The following is a 27,719-nucleotide window of genomic DNA, read 5'->3' as shown; positions in this document are numbered from 1 at the left end:
ATCCTCTTCTTATTATTATTTTCTATTTTGTCTTCTTCTTTTTCTATATCTTCCTCTTCTTCTATATCGGCTTCTTCTTCTTCACTTATTTCTCTTTTATATATTTTTTTTAAAGAAATGCAGCTATTTTTGAGCGTAATAAATAGCTGGTGGCGCACGCATGTTGGAAGCGCCATTGTATGTGCTCCCTGGCAGTGGAAACACACAGACAGCATGAGGTAAATTCAGCAGAAGCAGCAGGAGGAGGAGGATGATTGTGTGGCAGCAGGCAGTCAATGAGGCAGGCAGCGAGACATAATAGGCTGTGTGGTACCAGGCCGTAAATACACAGCATGAGGTTCCAGACAGCGGTCGTGAAGCCCACATTATGTCCAATACACAACTGGGACAACACAGTTTTCAACCCGGACACCTCTAAAAATAATATCACAAAGTATTAATTAAAAGAATATATATATATTTTTTTTTTTAAAGAAATGCAGCTATTTTTGAGCGTAATAAATAGCTGGTGGCGCACGCATGTTGGAAGCGCCATTGTATGTGCTCCCTGGCAGTGGAAACACACAGACAGCAGGAGGTAAATTCAGCAGCAGGAGGAGGAGGATGAGTGTGTGGCAGCAGGCAGTCAGGTAGGTAGGCAGCGTGACATAATAGCCCTGGTACCTAGCGTTGATACCAGGGCTGTAAATAAACACAACAGGAGGTCCCAGACAGCGGTCGTGCAGCCCACATCGTGTCCAATACACAGCTGGGACAACACAGTTTTCAACCCAGGCACCTCAGAAAAATTAAACCTTTTTTTTTTTTTAATGGTTTACTTTTTTTTTTTTTTTTACAGCAAATTACACAGATATAGCTATTGTTGGACGTAATAGCTGGTGGCAGAGTGGCAGCAGAAGGTAATTCTGTGTACCCTGGCAGTGGGAAACACAGACAGACAGCAGCAGCAGCAGGAGGAATGGAGGAGTAATGAGAGTAGCTATTGTTGGACGTAATAGCTGGTGGCAGAGTGGCAGCAGAAGGTAATTCTGTGTACCCTGGCAGTGGGAAACACAGACAGACAGCAGCAGCAGCAGGAGGAATGGAGGAGTAATGAGAGTAGCTATTGTTGGACGTAATAGCTGGTGGCAGAGTGGCAGCAGAAGGTAAATCTGTGTACCCTGGCAGTGGGGAAACACAGACAGGCAGCAGCAGGAGGAATGGAGGAGTAGTGTGAGTGTGGCAGCAGGTAGGTAGGCAGCGTGACATAATAGCCCTGGTACCTAGCGTTGATACCAGGGCTGTAAATAAACACAACAGGAGGTCCCAGACAGCGGTCGTGCAGCCCACATCGTGTCCAATACACAACTGGGACAACACAGTTTTCAACCCGGGCACCTCAGAAAAATTAAACCTTTTTTTTTTTTTAATGGTTTACTTTTTTTTTTTTACAGCAAATTACACAGATATAGCTATTGTTGAACGTAATAGCTGGTGGCAGAGTGGCAGCAGAAGGTAATTCTGTGTACCCTGGCAGTGGGAAACACAGACAGACAGCAGCAGCAGCAGGAGGAATGGAGGAGTAATGAGAGTAGCTATTGTTGGACGTAATAGCTGGTGGCAGAGTGGCAGCAGAAGGTAAATCTGTGTACCCTGGCAGTGGGGAAAAACAGACAGGCAGCAGCAGGAGGAATGGAGGAGTAGTGTGAGTGTGGCAGCAGGTAGGTAGGCAGCGTGACATAATAGCCCTGGTACCTAGCGTTGATACCAGGGCTGTAAATAAACACAACAGGAGGTCCCAGACAGTGGTCGTGCAGCCCACATCGTGTCCAATACACAACTGGAAAAATCTATTAACCCTTCACACACTCACATGCAAATGTTCAAACAAATGCATTCACAAGTTCACTCATCCAGGCACAACTGTTATCCCTACAGCTAAATTAAAAGCCAGGGTTTTAGTTCACAGAAGAATGCATTCTTATGCTTAGTCACCTATACTGCGCAGAAGTACCCAGGTAAACATAGGTGTCCTAACTCTGGCCCTGTAACATGCATAGTGCAGACATGCAAACACATTCATTGCATCAAACCTATCAATGGATCAGGAGCACACATCCTAACTTCCTCTCCTGGGAAAGACGGTGCATCTTACCAATCGCACAAGGGAGCTAACGTTATGTGTCCATGTGCACCATGCGCATACACCAGCATAAGCTGTGTGCATGCTGACAAATACATACAGGGGAAGGAGGGAGTGCACTGAATTAGACCCTAGCCACAGGGGTCAGTAGTAAAATGGAAATACATATATCCAGGCACATCGCCTCTAGTTAGGACATTAAATAAATTATTAGGGAAAGGGAGGTGCACCTCCCTTTCCCTAATAATTTATTTAATGTCCTAACTAGAGGCGATGTGCCTGGATATATGTATTTCCAATACACAACTGGGACAACACAGTTTTCAACCCGGGCACCTCAGAAAAATTAAACCTTTTTTTTTTTTTTTTTTAATGGTTTACTTTTTTTTTTTTTTTACAGCAAATTACACAGATATAGCTATTGTTGGACGTAATAGCTGGTGGCAGAGTGGCAGCAGAAGGTAATTCTGTGTACCCTGGCAGTGGGAACACAGACAGACAGCAGCAGCAGCAGGAGGAATGGAGGAGTAATGAGAGTAGCTATTGTTGGACGTAATAGCTGGTGGCAGAGTGGCAGCAGAAGGTAAATCTGTGTACCCTGGCAGTGGGGAAACACAGACAGACAGACAGCAGAAGGGCAGTACACAGCAGCCCACTGTAGATGTAAAATGTGTGGCTGCAAGCGACGTAATAGTCAAAGTGAACCAGGCTGGCTTAGTGAGCAGGAGCCAGGAGGTGGTAAAGGGTGGTAAGGCACATTAACGATGGTTCTTCCGGCAGCCAGTTCATGTCCCCCTCTCGCCGACAACAGGGGCCAGGAACTCGCCTTCCACCCACGCCTGGTTCATCTTGAGAAACGTCAGTCTGTCCACAGACTTGTGAGACAGACGTGAGCGTTTCTCGGTGACCACGCCACCAGCTGCACTGAAGCAGCGCTCGGACAGCACGCTGGAAGGGGGGCAGGACAGCACTTCCAGGGCGTACTGCGCCAGCTCGCTCCAGATCTCCAGGCGCTTGACCCAATACTCCATGGGATCAACAGGGGCATCGCTGTCAAGCCCGCTGTAGGACCCCATGTAGTCAGCCACCATTCAGGTCAGGCGCTGGCTGTGACCGGAGGAGGATGCTGCTGCATGCACCTCCTCTCTAGTCACTGCTGCCGGAGCCTCTACAGTCCTGTAGAGCTTGTTGCTGAGAGACAGCAGGTCTGTGGGGCGCTTGCTGCTGGATGCAGGCACCTGCTGCTGCCTCTGTGCTGGCTGGACAGTGGGAGTGGAAGGCTGGGGGAAGGCTTCTTCCAAGCGCTCAACAAGGGCCTGCTGCAAGCTCCTTATTTGTTGCGCTGGGTCTCCTCCTGCAGGCGGCAGGAACTGGCTCAACTTCCGCTTGAGGCGTGGGTCCAACATCATGCTGATCCAGATGTCCTCCCTCTGCTTCATCTGGATCGCCCTGGGGTCCTTGCGCAGGCACGTCAGCATGTGCGCTGCCATTGGGAAGAGGCGGGCCACGTGTGCTGGCACATCAACGGCAGTGCTGTCCTCATCCTCCTCCTCTGCCGCCTCATCCTCTCTCCACCCCCGCACCAACTCAGCTGCGCTGTGCTGATCCCCCTCATCAGCAGCAAGGTCAGGGACCTCCACCAAGTCCTCCTCCTCCTCCCCCTCAGAGGTGGACTGTGCAGCTGCTTGCCGCTCCTGCTGGTCCAAGGCTGCCGCTCCCTGTTCCAGCAAAGCATCGAGGGCCCTGTTCAGCAGACAAACCAGGGGCACCCACTCGCAGACCATAGCATGGTCTCTGCTCACCATGTTAGTGACCTGCAGAAAGGGAGCCAGCACTAAGCACACCTGCTGCATGTGCCTCCAGTCATCATCGGGGACGATGGACGGGGGACGAGTTGCTGGTTTTGTCCCTTCTCTGAGCGGCGGAAACAGTGGCCTGGGCAAGGTACTGGTTGACAGCGTGCTTCTGTTCAACCAGACGCTCCAACATCCAGGGCCGGCCCTAGACTTTTTGCCGCCTGAGGCAAATTTTGAAAAAATTATTGCTGCCGCCGCCCCCCCGTGGAGGGGGGGGGGGGCCGCCGCCGCCGAGCTGGAGGGGTAGCGGGCAGGGCGGGGGTATTGGGCCTAGCGGCGGGGAGGGGGGTCGGAACCCCCCCTCCCTCGCCTGGGTCCCCCGTCCTCCGCTCCCCTCCAGCCTTAAATCCATTAGAAGCGCAACTCTCGTAAGAGGCAATGGGCGGGGAAGACTCACCTCTTCCTCGCTCGATCCAGCGTGCGCTCCACTGACGTCCCTTCCTGCAGCTTCCATTTACAATACAGTGGGCGGCGTTGCAGGAAGTGACGTCAGTGGAGCGCACGCTGGATCGAGCGAGGAAGAGGTGAGTCTTCCCCGCCCACTGCCTCTTACGAGAGTTGCGCTTCTGATGGATTTAAGGCTAGAGGGGAGCGGAGGACGGGGGACCCAGGCGAGGGAGGGGGGGGGTCCGACCCCCCTCCCCGCCGCTAGGCCCAATACCCCCGTCCTGCCCGCTACCCCTCCAGCTGGGCGGCCGGCTCCTCACACCCTCCGACAGGCGGATGCCGCCCCTAGAAATATGCCGCCTGAGGCAAAAGTTTCACCCCGCCTCAAGAGCGGGCCGGCCCTGCCAACATCGCCAGGGTGGAGTTCCAGCGAGTTGGAACGTCAAGGATCAGCCGATGGCGTGGCAGCTCCAGCTCCTTTTGCACGTCTTCCAGGCTCGCACAGGCTGCAGCCGAGCGCCGGAAGTGACGCACAACGTTCCTAGCCATTTCCAGCAGTTCGCCCATCCCCTGGTAGGTGCGCAAGAACTTCTGCACCACCAGGTTCAGCACGTGGGCAAGACAGGGGATGTGGGTCAGGTTTCCCCTGTCTATTGCGGCAACCAGATTGGCCCCATTGTCGGCCACCACCTCTCCGACTCTGAGGCCTCTGGGGGTCAGCCAAATCCTCTCCTGCTCCTGGAGTTTGGCCAACACATGGGTTGCTGTCAGTTTGGTCTTCCCAAGGCTGACCAACTGCAGCAGCGCTTGGCAGTGGCGGGCCTTCACGCTGCTGCTGAGGCGGGGGGTTTGGCCAGGTGTGCCGGAGGATGGTAGAGGATCGGAGGAACCTGCTGCAGTTCCCCTGACCCTGCGGGGTGGCACCACCCACTGTGTTGCTGCTGCTGCTGTGCCCGCTGCTGCTCTCCCATCCTCACCCCCTTCCACCAAGCTGACCCAGTGGACAGTGAAGGACAGGTAGCGGCCTGTCCCGAAGCGGCTGCTCCAGGAGTCCATGGTGACGTGGACCCTTTCACCAACCACGTGCTCCAGCCCTCGCTCCACATTGGCCATCACAAAGCGGTGCAGTGCAGGAATGGCCTTGCGGGCGAAAAAGTGTCTGCTGGGGAGCTGCCAGTCTGGGGCTGCACAAGCAAGCAGCGCACGCATGTCGCTCCCCTCCTGCACGAGTGTGTACGGCAGGAGTTGGGAGCACATGGCCCGTGCCAGCAAGCCGTTCAGCTGACGCACGCGACGGCTGCTGGGAGGCAGAGCCCTAACCACCCCCTGGAAGGACTCGCTCAAAAGGCTCTGGCGTGGCCTTTTGCTGGCACGGGAATCAGTGGACACAGCAGAGGAGGCCACTGAGGACTGGCTGCCAGAACAGGCCTCAGTGTTGGCGGCAGGAGTTGCAGAGGGGGGAGGAGCAGTGCGTTTCCGCACTCCTGCTGGTGCTGCTGGAGGAGCAGGAGGGCGGGTGGCTGCTGTTGCTGCTGCTGCTGCTGCTGAAGGCTGTGCAGTGATGGGTGTGGTGCCACTGCCAGCACCAGATGCCTTCAGCCTCTGGAACTCCTCATGCTGGTGGAAATGTTTCGCAGCAAGGTGGTTGATGAGCGAGCTGGTGCTGAACTTTAAGGGGTCTGCACCTCTGCTCAACTTCCGGTGACAGTGGTTGCAAGTGGCGTACTTGCTGTACACTGTGGGCATGGTGAAAAATCGCCAGATTGGTGACAAAAACAACCCCCTACGGCCTGGAGCCTCTGCTGCCTGTCTCCCTGTGGTGGTTGGGGTGGGGGCTTGGGTGCGGCTGGTGGTTGTACTGGCAGATGCTGCTGCTGCTGCTGCTGAGCCTGAGACACCAGCAGGCTGTGGGACCTGCCTACTGCTACCAATGCTTGCAATGATGCGCCTCCTTGCAAGGCCCACAAGCGCATCCTCCTCCTCCTCCTCAGAGCTGCTGATGATGACATCCCCAGGTGCTGGTGGTGGCGGCACCCAGTCTTTGTCTGTCACCACGTCATCATCATCATCATCATCCTCCCCCTCCTGAAACATGTCCTGCTGGGATGATGACCCCCCAAACTCCTCTCCTGATGCATGGATGGGCTGCTTGACTGTCGCCACAGTCTTGCTGTCCAATCCCTCATCCCCCAAAGTGCCCATCAGCATCTCCTCCTCCAAATTGCCAACAACAGCAGACAATACCCTGATGGTGCCTGGGGTAAAAATACTGCTGAGTGACAGGTCGCCAACTTGTGACGGTGAACTGGCCTCCTCCCCAGGCCCTGCTGGGTGGCTGCTGCGAACAGGGGTGGTGGTGGTGGTGGTGAGGGTGGATGCAGAGCTGATGGCGGGCTGCTGATCCTCCGTCATCAGTTGCACCACAGTGTCTGCATCCTTTTCCTCAATGGGACGTTTCCGACCCGGCTGGAGGAAAATAGGAGCAGGTACTACACGCTGCTGCTGCTGCTGCTGTGCCCTCTGCAGCGTGAGTTGCTCCTGCTGGGCGGCGCCCAAGGCGTCCACGGCCAGTGGCTATAGGAGGAATGTTAGCCACTGACGCAGCTGCTGCTGCTGCGGAACTGTGCATGGTGGCGCGGCCGCGGCTTGCCACAATGCTGCTCCCTCTCCTCTTGATTCCCTTGCTGCCCTTCCCCTTGCCCAAACCGCGCTGGCTGCCACTTCCAGACATCTTTGATGTTTTGGGCGTAAACAAAAAAGTTTTTTAAAAGGGCGGGTGAAAAAGTGGGGTACTTTAATGGAGTGGGTTGGTGGGTGAGGTGACACTAATCACTAAGTGATTAGATCGCTAAGTGATTACTAGTACAGTACTAATACAAAATACAATAATTCAGTAATCAGTATAAGTGTGAACAGTGAACAGTGAGTGTGTCCCCTAGTACACTAACTAGAAAATACAATAATCAGTAGTAATCAGATTAAGTAGAAGGAAATAGAGTGTGTGTGTGCACTGAGTGCACGCACACACACACGCAGGAGCTAGCCTATGAACAGTGACTGAGTGCCCCTAGTAGTAAGTAGTAAGTAAGTGTACAACTAGAAATTACAATAATCAGTAGTAATCAGAAGGAAATAGAGTGTGTGTACTGACAGTGCACGCACACACACACGCAGCGCAGGAGCTAGCCTATGAACAGTGACTGAGTGTCCCTAGTAGTAAGTAGTTACTAGTAAGTACAACTAGAAATTACAATAATCAATAGTAATCAAAAGGAAATAGAGTGTGTGTACTGTACAGACAGTGCACGCACACACACACGCAGGAGCTAGCCTATGAACAGTGACTGAGTGTCCCTAGTATTAAGTAGTAAGTAAGTGTACAACTAGAAATTACAATAATCAATAGTAATCAGAAGGAAATAGAGTGTGTGTACTGTGCACGCACACACGCAGGAGCTATGAACAAACAGTGACAGTGAATGTCCTAGTACAGTTACTACAAAATACAATCACTCAGTAGTAAAGGTAGGACAGCAGAAACACTGGTATAATAAACTAACAGAGGACAGTCACAGGAGGACAGCTGCCCACACAGGCAAGGCCCTGAGGCCTAAAGCAGTGTAAGCTTGCCTGCAGCAGCTGTGTCTGTCTCTATGTAACACACAAGCTACTAACTAAAATACAATCTCTATCTAACTAACAACAATATAGGTGTGTATAGGAGGTGTATGTGAGCAAAAATGCTGCGTAGTTGACCACAATAAAGCTCTTGCTAAGCCAAAGCACAAAGGAGCAGATCTCTCTCTGTACAAAGTCAGGCAAGGACGGAAAAACGGAACATGGCGGCCGCTATTTATAGGGTAGGGGCTGGCCAGGGTCCCCCTCTGTGATTGGCTGCCGTCAGAGGGCCTGGGAGCCCTCTGATTGGCTCTAAGGACATCAATCTGGGCTATGACGCTATTCGAGCTCGGTATTCGAGCTCGAATAGCACTGTTAGCTCGAATAGCTCGAATAGTGAATGGGCTATTCGAGTTCACTCGAATAGCCCATTCGAGTAGCTGCAGCTATTCGAGCTCGGTATTCGAGCTCGAATAGCTGAAAAAAGAGCTCGAATATTCGAGCTACTCGAATATTTGAGCTCTGCTGAGCACCACTAATGTGCAGCTGTCACACACACAGGTACCGTGATCAGGTGCAGTGACTGGTACATAACACTGCGTGCTTCTGTCACGCAGCTGAAGTAAACATGAACAGGTATGCAGTGATTGGTATTACAAATGGGCTGCTGTCACACACACAGGTACCGTGAACAGGTGCAGTGACTGGTATATAACACTGTGTGCTTCTGTCATGCAGGTGCATAAAACATGAACAGGTATGAAGTGATTGGTATTACAAATGTGCAGCTGTCACACACACAGGTATCGTGAACAGGTGTAGTGACTGGTATATTACACTGCATGCTTCTGTCACGCAGGTGCAGTAAACATGAACAGGTATGCAGTGATTGGTATTACAAACGTGCAGCTGCCTGTCACACACCTGCAATGAAAAGATAGGAACTGAATGTGCTGGGCCTGGCAGTGGCACAGTAGGAATTAGCAAGGGGCCAAGGGCCAGCTGCGACTGACTGAGAGGGCTGTATATGTAAGTGTCAGTGGGACACGCACAAAAAGAAAGAGATCACAAGAACAACAGTACCTCTCAAAAGAGCTGTTGAGGGGTGCTTTTTAGCAATAAGTATCAGCAAGGAGCAAGCTAACAAGCCTAACAATAGCCTAACTAAGCTTTCCCTATGTCTACAGCAGGTTCCTCTCCCTTCTTTAATTACTGCAGCCACACCGAGTGAGGGAAATGGCCGACGCAGCTGCCTTATATAAGGGGGGGGGGGCTGCAGGAGGGAGTGTAGCCTGATTGGCTGCCCTGGGTCTGGTGACTGTAATGTAGAGGGTCAAAGTTGAGCCTAATGATGTAGTATAGGGGGCGGATCGAACTCGTATATAGTTCGCGGTTCGCCGCGAACGTGAACCACCAAAGTTGTCACGAATCGGTTCGCAGTCAAACCATTCGGGCCATCTCTACTCTTCTGTAGCTGGTTTTGGACCCCGGCCAAGCTGCATAAAATCTTTGTCATCTCAGATTAGTGCTGGAGATGTTTTATGACCACTTGGGATCTTCTTCATATGTGGTGGTCATGTCTGAAGCTTGAGGGGTTTCTGGTTAACGACATTGACATTGACATAAAAGATTATGGGGGGGGGGGGGGGGACTGAGTCTGATACCGGAAACCTTTCTGCTGCATCTATCACCTTTATCCCTTAGGCAATGCAAGAGGTTTTTACCCAGACACCTGCTTAAAGTTGCCAAAGCAAGTATTCCTGTTCTATGGAAAATTACCCCCCCCCCCCCCCCACACACACACACACACTTCTATCACAGAGTGGTTTACAAGGACAAATCGCATCGAGAATGTAATTAAAATGCAAACTGTTAGATTGTATGTTTAACCTCAAAATTGTTGCCATGATTTGTGAAGAAAATATACCTTAAAGAATATTGCTTGTGCAAGAATTGTTTCACCACTTTTTTTTGTTATGGACTGTAATTAGTCTATAGAGCTGTAGAAGTGTGTGCAATTTACAATGGCTGCAAGACCCTCCCACTCGGAGTGCTGATATTTTGATAGCTGTTATCTATCACTCGTGGCCATCCCTGCAACATTATATGACAGGACCAACTGGGCTGACAGGAACGAGGGCTGGCAGTCAGCACAGTGACAACACTCTACATTACATCAGCCTGTTATAAAGAGAGTAATATCTGTTTTTGTGATTCATTGTAAATTATATAAAAAACGGTGATCTATCTTATACTCAAACCCCTTCATATTGCCAAGTTAGAAGCACTCAGTAAAAGTTTGATGAGTATAGCTAAGCTTTGCAGCTATTAGTCAACCTACTCTTCCATTTTATAGTTTACAAGTTTTGTTTATGTTGCAGTAACAGTTTGACTAACATAAAGTAGAAAGAAATGCTTAGTAATTTACTTCGTAAGAAGCATTTGCAAATAACACCCAGTGTGGAAGAATGGCAAGAGAGAACACTTATGAAATCACAACTCGGCATGCCTGTTTTTGTAGCCTTTCTGAATAGTGTACACACTTTACCAAATCCAAGGTTTCACACTTTTGGTAAAATAAGCAAATATATTTATGTCAGACAACAGTATGACATTTTCAGCTCTCCTTTTCAAGATGACTCTATATGAGTCCAAGATGTTTCCCAAATTTTAAACAGTTTGTTTCCCAAACCAGCTAAAACAACATCGACTATAAAATGATATGTGAACACAGATAAAGTAGAACATTTTCAATGAATGCTGAAGTAGATAATTTACTCCTCCGTGAGTTGTTAATAGCTATAAAGCCTACTTTGTGCAGTACTACATACACTTGTTTGCTGCAGTCTTAATGTCAGTGGAGTTAAAATCACATATTAAACAGAGCCACACGGTTTCTAGCAATCGATCTTGGATGCCTTAGTAAATCTACCTCTTAGTGAAAAGAGCTGCAGAGATTACAATCTTGGCAATTCCCCAAAGAGACATTTATTTCGAGAGCAAAACAATAAAAATGATGAAATAAACTGTGTTAATTCCATGTATATTTCACTTTTTATTACCGGTACATTGAGTTAAACCTGAACAATGAAAATCAGGTGAGAATTACTATTGAATACTAATTATATGTGACAGGTTCAACGTTTATAGAACAATTGTAGTAATACCAACACACAGTTGAATGTAAATTTTGTATCACAATAGAACTGTATCCAAAAGAAATCTAAACAGCCTTTTTTTTCAAATATTTAGGTACTTGCAGAAAATGAAAGAGATGTGACATTTATTATAAAGCATCACTGTGCCATGTATTATTATTATTATTATTACTATTATTTAGTACTTATATAGCACCAACATCTTACGCAGCACTGTACAGAGTATATATTGTCTTGTCACTTAACTGTTTCTCAGAGGGGCTCACAATCTAATTCCTACCATAGTCTTATGTCTATCTTTGTATCATAGTCTAGGGCCAATTTTAGGGGGAAGCCAATTAACTTATCTGTATATTTTGGAATGTCGGAGGAAACTGGAGTGCACATAGGAAACCCACACAGACAAGGGGAGAACAAACAAACTACCAGCAGCAAATATGCATCTAAGCACTCTTTATTAATCTACCTCCAAAGTATAATTCCAAATATTAATTTTCACAGTTTATTATTGCCTTATTAGCACAAAGTCATATCTATTACTTATGTGTTCTGTTGCAGTCCTATTCTTTCTATAGAGCTGGTTTTAGACAATATTGAGCCCTAGACACACAGAAAACTGGCCTCAGATGTTTTACTGCAAATATTTTTGACATATACTTTAGAACTAATTAAGTACAAATGCAGCTCTAAAAGTATGAGTTTTGGCACATACTTATTGCACAAAATGTATTAATATATAAAGGTGTGCACTGTATGGAGAATGTGCCATAGCTTCTACTTTGCAACTCAGTCAGCATATCCATATTTAATAAGTAATGGTAGATTCAATGAGCCCCTATGTCCTTTAGCGGAAGATAAGAGAATCGCCTGCAGAATCAAGCAGGGAATCGATCGAGCGGGAGAGTCGAGTGGCAAAATCAAGCCGTGTATGCCCAGCATAGGACTGCAGAGAATATATATTTGACAAGTTTAATTTTAAAATATAGGTAGGTGGGTGTTTTTTACAAACACCTGGGCCCACATGCAATTAATTTTTCTCCTGCATTTTCTCCTATGTTATATTTTCACACCATGTCAATAAAATTCCCTTTAAACCACCGGCAAGCAATAAAACACTTAAAATTGTTTTTAAGATACTTCTTTGCCTACTTTTTGGTACTTTTTCCATTGCAAAGTGCAAAAAAGTTAATTTAAAAAGAAAATATAAAATGATCTCTTAGGAGAAAAATCTTAAGAAAAAATTAATTGCATATGGGCCCCAGTAGGTTCAATTTTACAACAGGTCAAAATATGTAACAATCTTAATATACATATTTATAAACGGGCTATGAATCTACCTCTGAAATCATCCCAATTTATAACAAATCAAACTCCAATCCATTTATTTAGAATCAAATACATGCAGTTGAAATTTCCATGACTGTGGCACAGAGGACTTGCTAATTTTAAGGTAACTACAACAGGCAAAAGTAGACTTGACTGAAGGTCACCCTCAAGGAGACAGAGAGGATTTTGTTCAAAGCTGAGTATCAGCTCTTCTATGGCGTCTTGTTTCTGATCTTGTTATGGGTTTGCCAGATGTCTGAATAATCCATAGGGAAAAAAAAACTGTGCTGCTATTTTGAGCGGGCAATACCATTACATTACATAGACTCTACCACCATAACTATGGGAACCAATTCCTGCTAAATGGCATGTATAAAAGGCTACTCCTGCATGTACAGTAAATGTGCCCTCTACCTTCCATCACTAGATGTACCCTTTGTACTTTTTGCTGAAGATGTATTTTAGTTATTTTGAATAAATGTTCAAATTACCTTTTTTTCTTTTTTTTTTTTTTTAATTTCGCTGAAGATCTAATTTCATTGGTTTGAGTAAATGTTCAAACTACTTAAAAAGAAAAAACAAAACAAAAAACAAAACAAGTGTTAAACATCTAGAATACAGAGTACCAGATTACCATTTCAGCCTTCATGCATCTGAGCAATTTTCACATTCCAGTACTCTTCTCATTCATTCACCAATAACTTATCACTCCTAAGTGATCTATGTCTTGTTTTTTTATCCACAAACTAAAACATAATTTTTTTTAGTAATTATGCTATTCTCTATGCATTTTAAAATACACTATTTTTCCGTCAACTATAGATTTAACATAAACAATACTACTATAGATAAAACCCACACAATTAATTTGCCTATTTGTCCTAGTTATCCCAACATTAAAATGATGTCCCTTGTGCAATGTATCAGGATAATGTAGTATTTGGAAATAAATGTGTGTTGTTGTTTTTTTTGTGATTTTGTTTTCTTATTGTACCCTAGCAGTAATTGCAAGTCCTTATTTGCAAAAAAAAACAACAAAAAAAAACCAGTGCTATACTCTCTTGGCATACATATTTCTAAAGTTGAGTCCCTAAGGTAACAACTTACAGTATGTATTCTATTTTAAATTCGGTCACTTTGTTTTCTTTTACAAGCTTTTTATTTTGGTAAGAATGTATGAAAAAAAAATTGTAATTACTTTTGATTCAATTTGTCATTAAAAAGAATTCACAAGACATAGGCCTCAACACTAAAACATTCTCAAGTCTATTCTACAACCTATCACAGTTTAAATGATGCCACATATTTCTCAGTTGATAGCTAGGTGGGCATCTAGCAGGTCATTAACTCTGTTGTGTGCATGTGGATTTGTACAGGCCAATTTTTTTCCACCAAGTATTTTAGCGCTGTACCTTGTTTGCATAGCCCCAGAAGAGTCTAGACATCAAAAAAGGCCCCAAATGTCACAATAAGGGAAAGCTAACAACCAGGGCTATTCAAAAGTGGAGGCTAGAGCAGTAAGTGGGACAATGAACGGGCAGTGAGCTGACATAGCTAGAGGGTGCTGACAAGCAAATGAGGGGCGCATGGAAACCCTCCTCCTCACCCTCATATCAGTCCACCCCAACAAAGGACGAACACATGACTACCTGAGAGTGCAGCTCTCAATATCCCAAGTTACGCCAGCACAACTCACAGGGACCCATTGAATCCCTCATCATCTTCTGGCTATGTCCCATTCCTTCCGTCGAGGCTCTTCTGCTGGAATGCTGAGTCCTCCCCATACTGTGGCCATCATCATCCATGCAGTGCTTGGGAATGAAACGCAACTTGTGGTAGACCTCCTCGCACATGCGCCAAGGTCACACTGTGGATACTTCGGATTTTCCCGGCTTATCTTCTGGTCATGCGCGACTCCCCAGCAGAATTTCTATGTCCTCCACCCAGCTAGGCTCATTCCAAAGGAATGCCGAGTCCTCCCCATTGAGGTTTTCCTCATCCTTGCAGTGCTGGTAGAGTGCAGTGTACAGTCTGTCTTTTCTACTCTACTAGTAGAGATGGCCCGAACGGTTCGCCGGCAAACGGTTACCGGTGAACTTCCGGGGTTAGCGATGCCAGAAAAACTGCAAACTTTTCCGGAAGGTCGGTTCGCCCCCATGGTGCACCATTAGGGTCAGCTTTGACCATCTACATCACAGTCAGCAGGCACATTGTAGCCAATCAGGCTACACTCCCTCCTGGAGCCACTCCCCCCTTATAAAAGGCAGGCAGCGCCAGCCATTACCCTCACTCGTGTGTCTGCACTAGTTAGAGAAGGGACAGCTGCTGTAGACTCTCTCATAGGGAAAGATTAGTTAGGCTCTTGTAGGCTTCTTAGCTTGCTCCTTGCTGATTCTTATTGCTAGAATGCAGAATCATCTAGGATGATGATCTATGGCAGTCCAAAGTTAAAAACATTTTATAGCAGTAGCGCCATTGTGTTCGAAACTGTATTTATATTGTATTGTGTTTTGTTTAACATTTACACTGTGTTTTGTGTTTTTCTCAGCCCTGTATGCCAAGTCCAATTCCAGGCACGACCCAGTCGTGCTTGGTGAAATAAAAATGATTCTGATTCTGATTCTAAAAAAGCACCCCACAACAGCTCTTTTGAGAACTAATGTTGTTCTTGTGATCTATTTTTTTTTCTGTGTGTCCCACTGACACTTGTGTTGCATAGACAGCCTTGCTAATTCATACTGTGTGTGTGCCACTGCCAGGCCCAGCACATTCAGTGACTACCTGTGTGTGTGACAGGTGCACATTGTAATACCAATTACTGCATATACATACCTACCTGTTGGCAGTAGCAGCTCCAGAAATTTTTTTTAGGGGGTGCTATGCAGGTGCTTGACCAATTTCCGGGGAAGCTCATGACCTGTGGCACGTAAAGCGCGCCGTGGCAAAAAATAGGCGTGGCTACAACCTGCGGCGCCACAATGAAAAAATGGGCGTGGTCATGACCGGATGAGGGCGGGGTTAACTGTAATTTAAAGTGAACCCAGGGTGGGAGTGATATGGTGGCTGCCATATTTATTTCCTTTTCAACAATTCTAGTTGCCTGGCAGCCCTGCTGATCTATTGGCTGCAGTAGTGAACTGAATTACACCAGAAACAAGCATGCAGCTAATCTTGTCAGTTCTGACAATATTGTCAGAAATCCCTGACCTGCTGCATGCTTGTTCAGGGTCTATGGTTGAAAGAATTAGAGGCAGAGGACCAACACGGCAGCCAGGCAGCTGGTATTAATTAAAAGGAGATAAATATGGCAGCCTCAATATTATTCTCACCTCGGGTTCCCTTTAAAAGTGCAACGCAAAGACAGAGGGCCCAAATTTTGGTGACCCTTTCCCCAGAAAATTCACATAATTGTGCAGGTCTTCTCAAGAAAATACACGTAATGTGAGCAGATTTGAACAAAAAACACGTTCAATGACCCCAATATGCACAATCGTTATCAGATATGACCCCAATATGCGCAATCGTTATCAGATATGACCCCAATATGCACAACCGTTATCAGATATGACCCCAATATGCACAACCGTTATCAGATATGACCCCAATATGCACAACCATTATCAGATATGACCCCAATATGCACAATCATTATCAGATATGACCCCAATATGCACAACCGTTATCAGATATGACCCCAATATGCACAACTGTTATTAGATATGACCCCAATATGCACAATCCTTATCAGATCTGACCCCAATCAGCAGCACCACCTGAAAAAGAAAAGAAAAACCCATTTAATCACCTAGTCAGAAGACCTCCTGTTCCGACCTCCTCCTCTTCCAACCTCCTTGTGGCGTGCAGCTCAGCTCCCACGATCCTCTTCCTTCCTGCAGCAGCCTGCATCCGGCGAGCAGGGCTACGGGAAAATGGCCGCCTGAAGCCCTGCACTGCAGACTCCAAGTCTGCAGAGCAGGGCTTTGGGCGGCCATCTTACCATAGCCCTGCCTGCTGCTCCGTGCTGCTGCTGTGAACTGACTCGGCGTCTCTTAGACGCCTGAAGTCAGTTCATGCCAGGGGGTGCTTTTGGGGTGCTTGGACAAATTTAGGGGGTGCTTGAGCACCCCCAAGCACCCCCTGGCACCGCCACTGCCTGTTGTTCACAGTGCACCCACCTACCTTTGTGAGTGCACGCCGAGTCACTCTGCCTGTCCGGTATCTGTCTGTGTCAGGTGCACACTGTAATACTCATCACTGCATATACCTATCTACCTGTTGTTCACAGTGCACCCACCTACCTACGTGAGTGAACGCAGAGTCACTCTGCCTGTCTGGTATCTGTCTGTGTGTGACAGGTGCACATTGTAATACTCGGGACGTGCATGCCATGCCTGCTGCCTTCCTTGGATGTGTGTGTTAGCCGTTCCGGCTCCTTTGCCCACAGCGTGCCTGCTGCCTTCCTTGGATGTGTGGTGGTAGTAGCCGTTTCTTAGGCTCCCATTTCAGACTGGAATCGAACCAGGATTCCCCGGCCATTACCCGTGGTCACTCGCAATGGCAGACTTGCGCTCCATAACAGATTCTCGTTACAGGCAGTGAACAGCAAGCAGAAAAAGTCATTTAAAAAAATAGATGTAAGCTTTAACTACTGTATGTTATAGAAAGAACCATTGATAGTTGATAAGGCAGTCAGACATTATCTGACATCACTGAGTGAGGAAGAGCAATCTAGCACGGCCGTCACTACACAAACAGCTGTTTGCGGTGCGTTACACCATGAGTTTGGTGTGTCAGTGTGAAGCAGTACTCTAATTACACTCCCTGATTGATGTATACACATGCAAGATGTTTTAAAGCACTTTAGACCTGCAATTTAGCATTCAATGTGATTTCTGCCCTTAAAACGCTGCTTTGCGTCAAATCCAGATTTTTACATAGGACTTTTGACATCTATCCCACTCCGCCATGCCCCCCTCCAGGTGTTAGACCCCTTGAAACATCTTTTCCATCACTTTTGTGGCCAGCATAAGTGTTTCTAGTTTTTAAAGTTTGCCTCCCCATTGAAGTCTATTGCGGTTCGCGCGAACTAAACTTTTTGCGGAAGTTCACGAACGAAAAATCGGAGGTTCGGGCCATCTCTATCTACTAGTAGTGGTTCAGTGTTGCTGTCAGTACCATTACCAAACTGTAGGTTTCTAACAGCAACAAGTTAGTCAATGAAGATTTACATTTCTTCATGGCAGACACTGTCCTTAAATATGCCTTATTTATAAAATGTAATACATCAGTCAAATAAGTTTGTAATAATTTGTTTCCTGACTAGTCTATTCCCAGCTTCAAGTAACCACACCCAAAGCCAGACCTATGGTATACAAGTGCTGCCAAAAAAACATTTGCAAAAGGAAGTCTTAAAGTTGTATCACAGTATAATGCCTTAAATTCTTATTGTCCCCATATCTCTAAAACACATAAAATGCAGAACGTAAGGGTGCTATTTGTCACCGTTAGCATACAGAATAGTTGCATGTCTAGACCTCCCTTAAACATTTTACAAAATGTGTAGACCAAAAAAAGTATGGATTTCTGAATGTATCCAAATCTAATAGCCATAGCAATTCCATTTATGTGTCTGCATATGCTGGAGGTGATAAGTATGTATTTGTTGTTTGATGGTGTATGATCTTGACAGAAGGATTTGGGGTAAAATAGTTATTTCTTAACAGTGACAAATTGTCCTGTCAGCTCTCCAACCACACAGAGGCGGCCTTTGGGGGGGGGGGGGGATTTAGTGGTACGATCGTTCCAGGCCCTGTGCCTCAAGGGGGCCCCACAATTATGACCGCCATGCCCATTTTGGTGGTGGTGCAGGAAAGGGCTACAGAAGTCTAGCTGTTTGCGATCGGAACAGTGGTAAGTAATTTACAAATTCACAGATCTTCCTGTTTTGTTTTATGTACCTTATATTTTGCACCGACCTCCCTTTTATTGCTTAGGTTTTTGTCTTCAGCATGCTTCACTATACTATGCAGTTTGCATTTTCGTAATGAATTTCTACACTGACATGAAGCTTGCTAAATGTCAGATTAAGTTACTTGGAAGAGCCTCCCCCAAGGGGCCCAGGGATTTTTAGGTCAGTCAGTGGAGCATAGCTTGGAGCCGGAGGGGGCTCAGGCTGGAGCCTCCAGACTGGCTGGAGATGGGAGCCAGGCTGGATGGGGAGCTAGGGATACATAGAGGCTGGCTGGGGAGCTAGGGGTGTGTACCAGACTGGATGGGGATGGGTGCTAGGCCAGACTGGGGAGCTGGAGATGGGGGCTAGGCTGTCTTGGAGAGCTGGGGATGGGTGCTAAGCTGGCTGAAGAGCTGGGGATGGGTACTAGGCTGGCTGGCGAGCTGGGGATAGGTGCTAGGATGCCTTGGAGAGCTGGGGATGGGTGCTAAGCTGGCTGAAGAGCTGGGGATGGGTACTAGGCTGGCTGGCGAGCTGGGGATAGGTGCTAGGATGCCTTGGAGAGCTGGGGATGGGTGTTAGGCTGGCTGAAGAGCTGGTGATGGGTACTAGGCTGGCTGGGGAGCATGTCTGGATAAAAATACAAACTTAAACTTCACATTTGGGTTAGCACCCATCAGTCAGTTGGCCACTAAGTCATTATAAGAATAATTACAATATGTAATGTTATCAAACGGCGAATGATAGTACCATTGGCTGTTTGATTACATTGTGCATTGTAATTGTTCTTATATTGGTTAGCTTAGTGGCCTTAATTGTTTTTAAACAATAAAAAGGTGTACTGCATTAGAGGCGAACAAGCCCGTGGGCGTAGTGGTACAGTAACGTATATGGCCTACACTTATGGCTCTAGGCCCTGCATATGACACTTGCCTGAGGCCTAGCATACTCTAAGGCTGCCTCTGAACCATACTTCTATTTTATTTCCTGCTCTAGTCTAAAACTAGTATTTATATTTAGGACATCCATAACACTATCTTATCCTGTTTTATGCCTGATCTTAGCGCTTTACTGAAGTCAAATTCGACGCACAGATTTGCACCAAGTTAAACTAAGCACCATAATATTTAAGCAGCTACTCTGCTAACCCTTTTCTATATATTCATGTGCATTTTATTACCCTCTTATTAAGGGTGTGACTAGATAGCATTATAGGTTGATGATGATGATGTTATCCGTTCTGTCGTATCCAACACTTGGTGATTTTATGGGTTAGCTCTATCTATGCTGTCCAATCTTGTACCATTTCCACTAGCTGCCTTAATCTCAGTCTTGTGTTAGCTTTGATGGTGTCAAGCCAATGCATTCTCTGGCAGCCTTGTCACCTTTTGCCACCTTTTAGTTATTACAATTCATTTATTTTGGCTCGTCATTGCTGCTGAGAATCTAGCATGTATATATCTGAATCAACACATTATTTTAAGATCCTGCATCTTGAAACAACAGTAACAAATGAGGGTATTGTTTCCCTTTCCTACCCCAACCACCAGAAGTTGCTCCATAGTGCACTGTGTCATCATGGCTGCTATAGGGGGGGCGGGGGCCCTATAGTTAAAGTACACACCACTCAACCAAAATATCATCCAAGGGGTTGTGATCGCTACAGGCAGCAGCCACTGCGCATGTGTATGTTACTCTGAAGGATATTCACGGCTATAATTTACTAGGTTAAGTAAGGGGAAACCTTGATCCAGTCAGGGAGGTAATTTTTTAGCTTTGTGGCTCTCCTGTCCTGTAGATAAACATACAGTGAAGCTCGCAAGGTCAATCTTAATGGACACAGGTCTTTTTCGATCTAGATAACTATGTAACCCAGTGTTTCTCAAATCTGTCCTCGTGACTCCCCAAAGGTGCATGTTTTGCAGGCAACCTTACCTATGCTTAGGTGGGGTAATTCGTGTCTAAGCTATGTGGATTTCCATGTAGCTGAGACACTAATTACCCCACCTGTACATAGGTGAGGTTGCCTGCAAAACATGCACCTTTGGGGAGTCAGGAGGACAGATTTGAGAGACATAAATGTAACCTATGTAACCATGTACCATCTGTTCGCTATCTATAATCAGCAAAATCCTAATTAGAAATAAGACACAGAAGAAAGCAGACTGAAAATAAACTCAGTTCTACAAAGTAAGACTTAAACTTCTGAACTTACATTCAATATTGTAAAAGCAAATATTCAGATAAATATATTTCTCCAAAGAGTATGATTAATAATTCATACATTTCTAGTGCTAATCTTGGGTGTAATGGTAAGTCAAATCTTGATTTTTTTTTTTAATCCTGAGCAGATCAATTCTTAATTTAAAGCTTACTTCCCTTATTTAATTAGGATGTCGCACAACTCTTTTTATATTCAAGGCCGGAATTCCTCTATTACCTAGTATTGGCAAAGCAATGAGTTTTTTCAGTCTTTTGTGTACTTAAACTAAGCATAAATGAGAATGCAATTATTTTCACACAGTGACATCAGAAGTCAGTTCTCGGCATTTTGCAAACCACTTTGATTTATCATTTGGACAATAAGTAGTTGTTTTTTTTAATCAAAATTAATAGCTTTTGAATACACAGTAAAGTCTGCGACCTGGATGGGTGAGTGCTTGCACTGACCCAGCAGTGCACTTCCTTGATTGCGCACCCATGGCTTGGAGTATTCTGTGCATGTACAGTTTTTCGAGACTTGTAACTGCTGATGAGCAGAACAGTTTTGAATACAGGAGTGTGAGCAAAGAGGCACGCTGCTGGGTAAGCACATGCACTATAATGCTGACCCTTGGACCTTACTGGGGCTTACAGCAGATCAACAGAGGAGACCAGGGTGACACTGATAGACCTTACAGGACAACTTTAGCGAGAGGGATGTGGAGGCTGGCATATTTATTTATTTTTAAGCAGTACCAGATGCCTGGCAGGGCCAGGGCAAGGTTCTCCAGTAATAGAGACAGAGATTCCAAGTTGTGCCCCCCCCCCAAAAAAAAAATCCCACCCCAGTACAGGTAACACATTTGCCCTCAGTGTGAGGAATCCCCTAACCCTAGACCCCCCCCACCCAGTATTAGCCAAATGTGCCCCTAGAATAAGGTTATCCCCCACACCACACCACCAGTAAAAGCCAGTTGTGCTTCCAGAATAAAGTAGCCACCCCCACCTAAGTAATAGCCAGATATGCCCCCAGAACAATGTAGCATTCTCCCTCCCACCCCCAATAGCCTGACATACCCCCAAAATGAGATAGCCTCCCCTCCCCCATTAAAAGCTGGATGTGCTTCCAGAGTAAGGTGACCTTCCGCCTCCACCCCAGTAAATGTCAGACCCCCTCCAGAATAAGGTACCCCCCCTCCCAGTAATAGCTACACATGCCCCCAGAATTAGCTAGCACCCCTAGTAATAGCCAGACCTGCCCCAGAATAAGGTAGCACCCCACAATAGACCCTCACAGGACCTGCAGATCTGTCATTATGTACAGAAATAGTAATAATTATTATTATATATAATATAGAAAGAATTCTATATTAGTTTCCCTCCCCCCCCCCCTCTAAGCTAAACTCTGAACAGATGATTAGAACACTGGAATTCCTGTGCAACCCCAATCCATGAGGAAACACTTCAATGCATGGAAAAAGCACTTGTTGGTGTTGCCTCTGATCGCTTGTATACTGTTATTCACTGCAGTATACAAGCCCCCCTGCATCCCCCCTCCCCCCTGCAGAGTACAGAGGAGTGTGCAGAGAGGATCAAAGCAGCAGCTTCACTCACTTGCCAGCGATAGAAGTCCAGAGTTCCTCTGTCTCCTCTGCCTCTATATACTTCCTGTTCTGAGAGTCAGGAAGTATAGAGCATGAGACATAGATGGGCTCCGGTGCTCCTTGTCTATGCATATAGGCTGAATCGCGCACAGGCAGAAATGATGGTAGACCAGACTTCGCTTGGATCCAGGAGGAGGTGAGTCAGAATTTTCATAAATTGTAATGAAGATTTTTTTTCCCCCCAGAAAGGTTATCATGCTGTCACTAATCAATTAGAGCAAGCAGAGAGGAAGTTCTGAGTTTAAATCCACTTTAATGTACCTTGTGTATATTAAGTTTATTACTGTGTTGATACAACAGGGTATTTTTTTCTTGCTAAATATACACCCTTGTCAAGATCTTTAGTATTATTCAGTGCATTATTTGCGTGGCTATACTCTTGTGCCTTCTGTGTATGGTAGAATTTTGTTTATCTTTTTATTTAATTATGTGGTGTCTTGGTTTCATAATATTGTATGCCTGTTTTTAATGTTTTCAGGTTTTGACCTAATAAAATGTGAGGACCCAGGAATTCCAAACTATGGTTACAAGATTCGTGATGAGGGCCACTTTGCTGATACAACTATTATGTATAGCTGCAATCCAGGTTACACCATGCATGGGAGCAGCATATTAACTTGCCTCAGTGGAGATCGGAGAGTGTGGAATAAGCCTCTGCCAACGTGCTCTGGTAATATAAAGCTAACATCTGATATGTGAATTCATTTTAAGACTGCCTGTAAAGGTTAGAAGACACAGTAAACATGACGGGCTGAAAGATATTAAAAATGAATGGCTATAAGCAAGTTGAGCCCACTCAGAAATAACTTGCAACTATACAACTTCATAGAACAAGTATTATAAAAATAAAAAGATTTTTTTTAAGTATGAAAAACATATCAAATTGAAGGTTATTGTACTAGGTATATGTATACAATATAAAAGCTTGTACTTTGTTATCAGGCATCATTTTTAAAATGATTACTTTCAAAAACAGAAGAAATGTAGGTAACCGCGGCAACACATTTTGCAGTGAGAAAAAGTTATTATATTGTATTAAATAGTTGATCCAAAAATATTAAAAGAGATTGTTATTCACATATTTGAAAATACTACTGTATCAGGCAACCACTCTACATGCATAAATAAAAAATTGGTTCACCCCGGTTTGTTTGTTCAATAAGGTAGGGTATACTTTGTGGTCAAGAACCTCCTAAGACAATTGTATATGGATTCAATGAGAACTCTTAGAAATAGAAGTGGGTGCTTCTAATGAGTTTGTTTATGGCACACATGGAGATTGGTTAGTAGAACTGGGATTCAGAAATCATACAAAACTTGGATAACGCACAAATATGGAACATGAGCTTTCAAATCACTATGAGATGAGACACAGGAACTGTCTGGTAAACAAAGTTGGCAAACATTGGAGAAAAAGAAAACACTCCTACTTTTTTTTTTTAGTTAAAATAGACCTTAACTCTTGCACAGGTCAGAAGAAAAACATAATGAAATGCACCCTGTATGTATTTAGAGAGTTTAGCCTGTCTAATTCCCCCTCATCTGTAACTATTCACCACTGCAATTTGATCTCTTCAGCTGTGTCAGCAGGAATGTGTCAGCTGCTAATGTGTAAACACAGGATGTTAACCCTATGTCTGCCTCCATGAAAACAGGAAGTAGACACACTGCAGATGTATTGCAGGATTTGATTCAGCAGTAACAAAGAAATGTTTTTCTTTAGGTTATCAGTCTGTTCCGTATCTTTTAGAGCAGAGAGGAAGTTCTAAGTTCAGGTCCACTTTAATACCCACATTTATTCCCATCACATTTTTAGGCTTGATATTAGAAAGCAGCCACTGCACTCTTATTTTCTTAAACCTAAAAACTTAAAGCCTAACTGGAAGATCTAGAGTTAAAGTTAGCTACTTAATATGGTAATATATCAGTTAGTCAAATAGTCCAGTATTGTTAATCAAGCATTAGCCATGATAACTTGCCTCTTACCAATTTGCACATAATGAGATCTTCATGCTAAATTGATTATTTCACAATAAATAACAAGATACCTATGGCATTATCTTGGTTAAGTAACTGGAGGGTTAAAATGAATATAAAGTGGGGGAGAGTGGAGTTATTATTATTATTATTTTATTATTATTTATTATTATTTAGTATTTATATAGCGCCGACATATTACGCAGCGCTGTACAGTGTATATATATATCTTGTCACTAACTGTCCCTCAAAGGAGCTCACAATCTAATCCCTACCATTGCCATATGTCTATATTATGTAGTGTAAGTACTGTAGTCTAGGGCCAATTTAAGGGGGAGCCAATTAACTTATCCGTATGTTTTTGGAATGTGGGAGGAAACCGGAGTGCCAGGAGGAAACCCACGCAGACACGAAGAGAACATACAAACTCTTTGCAGATAGTGCCCTGGCTGGGATTTGAACCAGGGACCCAGCGCTGCAAGGCGAGAGAGCTAACCACTACGCCACCGTGCTGCCCTTAATTGGGCACTAATGAGGATCAAAGGATGGGGACTTAGACCCCTGCCCAGTAGTTATTTATAGAAGATTGTCCTGGCTGAGCTATTAAAATATTTCAAGGCATGAACATTTGTGTATCCCTTAGCAATGGTTTTCACAAGATGATAGTCATGAAAAACATGTTAAAACGGTTATTTATGATATTACTTTGAACTTTTATTTTTTTAATCTGTATTTGTGCAGCTGAGTGTGGTGGCCAGATTTATGCTATTGCATCAGGACGCATATTGTCTCCAGGGTATCCAGCACCATATGATAATAATCTACATTGTACATGGATTCTTGAAGCAGACCCTGGAAAAACTATTAGGTAAGTTATTCAGAATTGTTCAAAATATACTTTGCACTGAAGTGTAAGAGCTGACAATCCTGGACTAACAAGTAATATAACAAACAACATTTCAGATATGTGTAACAAATGCAGTCAAGAAAAATATATTTTTTTAAACTCCCAGAAAGACCCATCTTTGCGAAGATAAGGTTAATTTAGAATGGAAAATGCAGTAAAAGGAAAAGGCATAAAGTTGTGTTCCCTTTTAATCACCTATTGTGTACAGTCATTGTTATCCCCCCCCCCCCCCCCGCACAGGTTTCAGTGTGTGAATTGAATATTTGAACTCATTTCAATGACTGTGTGAATCCAATAAATGGTGGCTACTGAATTTAGTATACTGGTGTCAGATTTGAGGTTGATTGCAAAGCATCTGGAGATCACTGGGTAGTTCTTTATAAGACAGAGTTCACCAACCCCAGTCAGAGAACAGTGTTCTGACATGAAAATGTTTGACTGAAACCTTTGCTCTACTGTATATATTTCCAGACTGGTCAGATGAAGATGCTCTAAAGCATTGTTCCTTCTACTATGTAGCGTGTGACCAAATTTGATAGTTAAATAATTGTGGCCTAGTAGTCAGCTTTCTTGCTGGCAGTGCTGGAGCACCAGATTTGACATCTGGCCAGAAAATGTTGTATGTTTACCTCACATTTGCCTGGGTTCCCTCCAGACACTCTGGTTTCCCACACATCCTTAATACATAAATAAATGTGTCTTCACTAAAGGTTTAAGAACATGTAGGGTCCTCTGGAGGCTTCCCATGTCCTCCTGAAGATCACCACAGCTTCATGGGACCCTCCTGAAGACTGCAATGGTGCTCCTCTTCATTCACAAGTGTGCTGCACCCATGCCATGCCTGCACAGTAGTACAGAGCTGCTCCTTCTTACTGTGCAGAACACCTACATAGTTACATAGTTACATAGTTATTTTGGTTGAAAAAAGACATACGTCCATCGAGTTCAACCAGTATAAAGTACAACACCAGCCTGCTCCCTCACATATCCCTGTTGATCCAGAGGAAGGCGAAAAAACCCTTACAAGGCATGGTCCAATTAGCCCCTAAAGGGAAAAATTCCTTCCCGACTCCAGATGGCAATCAGATAAAATCCCTGGATCAACATCATTAGGCAACATCACCTGTGATTGTTCCATTAAGGAGTGCACTCCAATGGAACCCAATACCAGTATTTTAAATCTCCAGGCCCATTTGACAGGATTATCCACAAAAGCATAGCATTCACTGAAGGAGTCCACTTTCAACCTTCTGTCACATGCTACCACCCTATGTAGTGAGATGGCGATTCTGACCACATGTCTCAGCAGGAGAGACCCTTGAATGTAACAGGACTTTTAGTGGAAAATCCACAATGTGTCAGCAATACATGTTTGGGATGGGATCCACAACTTGTGCCAGGTGTAGCTGCAGCCTCAATGGAAATTCCTAGTATTATCCGTGGTTTGTGATGAAACAGTGTAGCTTGGCTGGTGGTCAAGGACGAGAGTGAAGGCATGAGTAACAGGGTCCCGTGGACCCAGCATTAGCATCCAATCATGTGACACTTTTCATCCAATTGGACTTCATCAGATGTGTGAAGTGGGTGGAGCTGATATATCACTTTATAGAGCTTTGCATGCTGTATTTGCATATATTTGTATACTCTTTTTCAGCATTGAAAATTCCTGGTGTAGTAGCATTCACCAGCAGAGGGAAGCAGAGCAACTGCAAGCAAAGCAGTCCAGCTGATTTACAGGTTAAAGCTTTTATATTTGAATCATTGTTCAAGGCATTAGGGGAGAGGCTGCTACAATCATAAATCCATTTTGCTTCTTTTATCAGTAACTGCCTATTAAAAGCACCCTGTTGTGTGGGCTAATGTTTAGCTTGTAAATTTCATTTATCCTCATGTCATTTGGGTTAGCATTATATAGACAGTGTGTTTACACTGTAAAGAAAAAGGTGACTATGTTTACTGTAAACATGTATTTGAATGTAAAGGTTCTGATTTCCAAGGATAGCTGATACTATTTTTGAAATCCCAATGCCTTTCCCAATTATGCCTTACTATCTTTCTCGTGGCACCTCTTGCAGACAGTCTGCAGTTGACCAAAAACTTGGAGGAGAGTCTAAATTTGGTAGCCATCAGTTCATGTGTTATTTGTGTGACTGGCAACCAGAAGTATTAGCAGATCAGTGTAGGGCCAAGCATATTATGGTTATGCATTATTCAGAACAGGCGTCCCTGATAGAGGTTCAGAGACTACTACACGCTGCATGACACATTTTAAAGTGTGCCTGGAGTTGCAATTCAATGTTAGACGCTAAGGATTCTATGAGTACTGGCATCCAGGGCCAGATTTCTGGAGAGGTCACAAAGGCCCAGGCCTTTGGACGGCTGCAGCCCAAGAGGGCACCTGGATCTGAAATAGTGGTTGCAACATATAAAAGAGAAGGCTGCAAATGGGAAGCAACACATGAAAAAGGTAATCTGATGCCCAAGGGAGCTGTACATAAAAAAACGGGGCTGCTGTACATGGATGTTACACATGGAAAAGGGAGCTACAAATG

General features: G+C 44.9%; 1 protein-coding gene across 1 annotated transcript in view; it reads left to right on the top strand.

Annotated features, from left to right (window-relative positions):
- CSMD1 (CUB and Sushi multiple domains 1) overlaps positions 1-27,719 on the top strand; it is a 2,205,021-nt gene that overhangs the window by 1,677,577 nt on the left and 499,725 nt on the right. The window contains 2 exon segments of the mRNA XM_068281348.1: positions 22,762-22,953; positions 25,002-25,128. Of these exon segments, the coding sequence (XP_068137449.1) occupies positions 22,762-22,953; positions 25,002-25,128 (319 nt within the window).

This window comes from Hyperolius riggenbachi, chromosome 4 (genome assembly GCF_040937935.1).
Source record: "Hyperolius riggenbachi isolate aHypRig1 chromosome 4, aHypRig1.pri, whole genome shotgun sequence".
In the NCBI taxonomy this organism is placed as follows: Eukaryota; Metazoa; Chordata; class Amphibia; order Anura; family Hyperoliidae; genus Hyperolius; species Hyperolius riggenbachi.
This window is presented reverse-complemented; position numbering and strand designations above follow the sequence as displayed.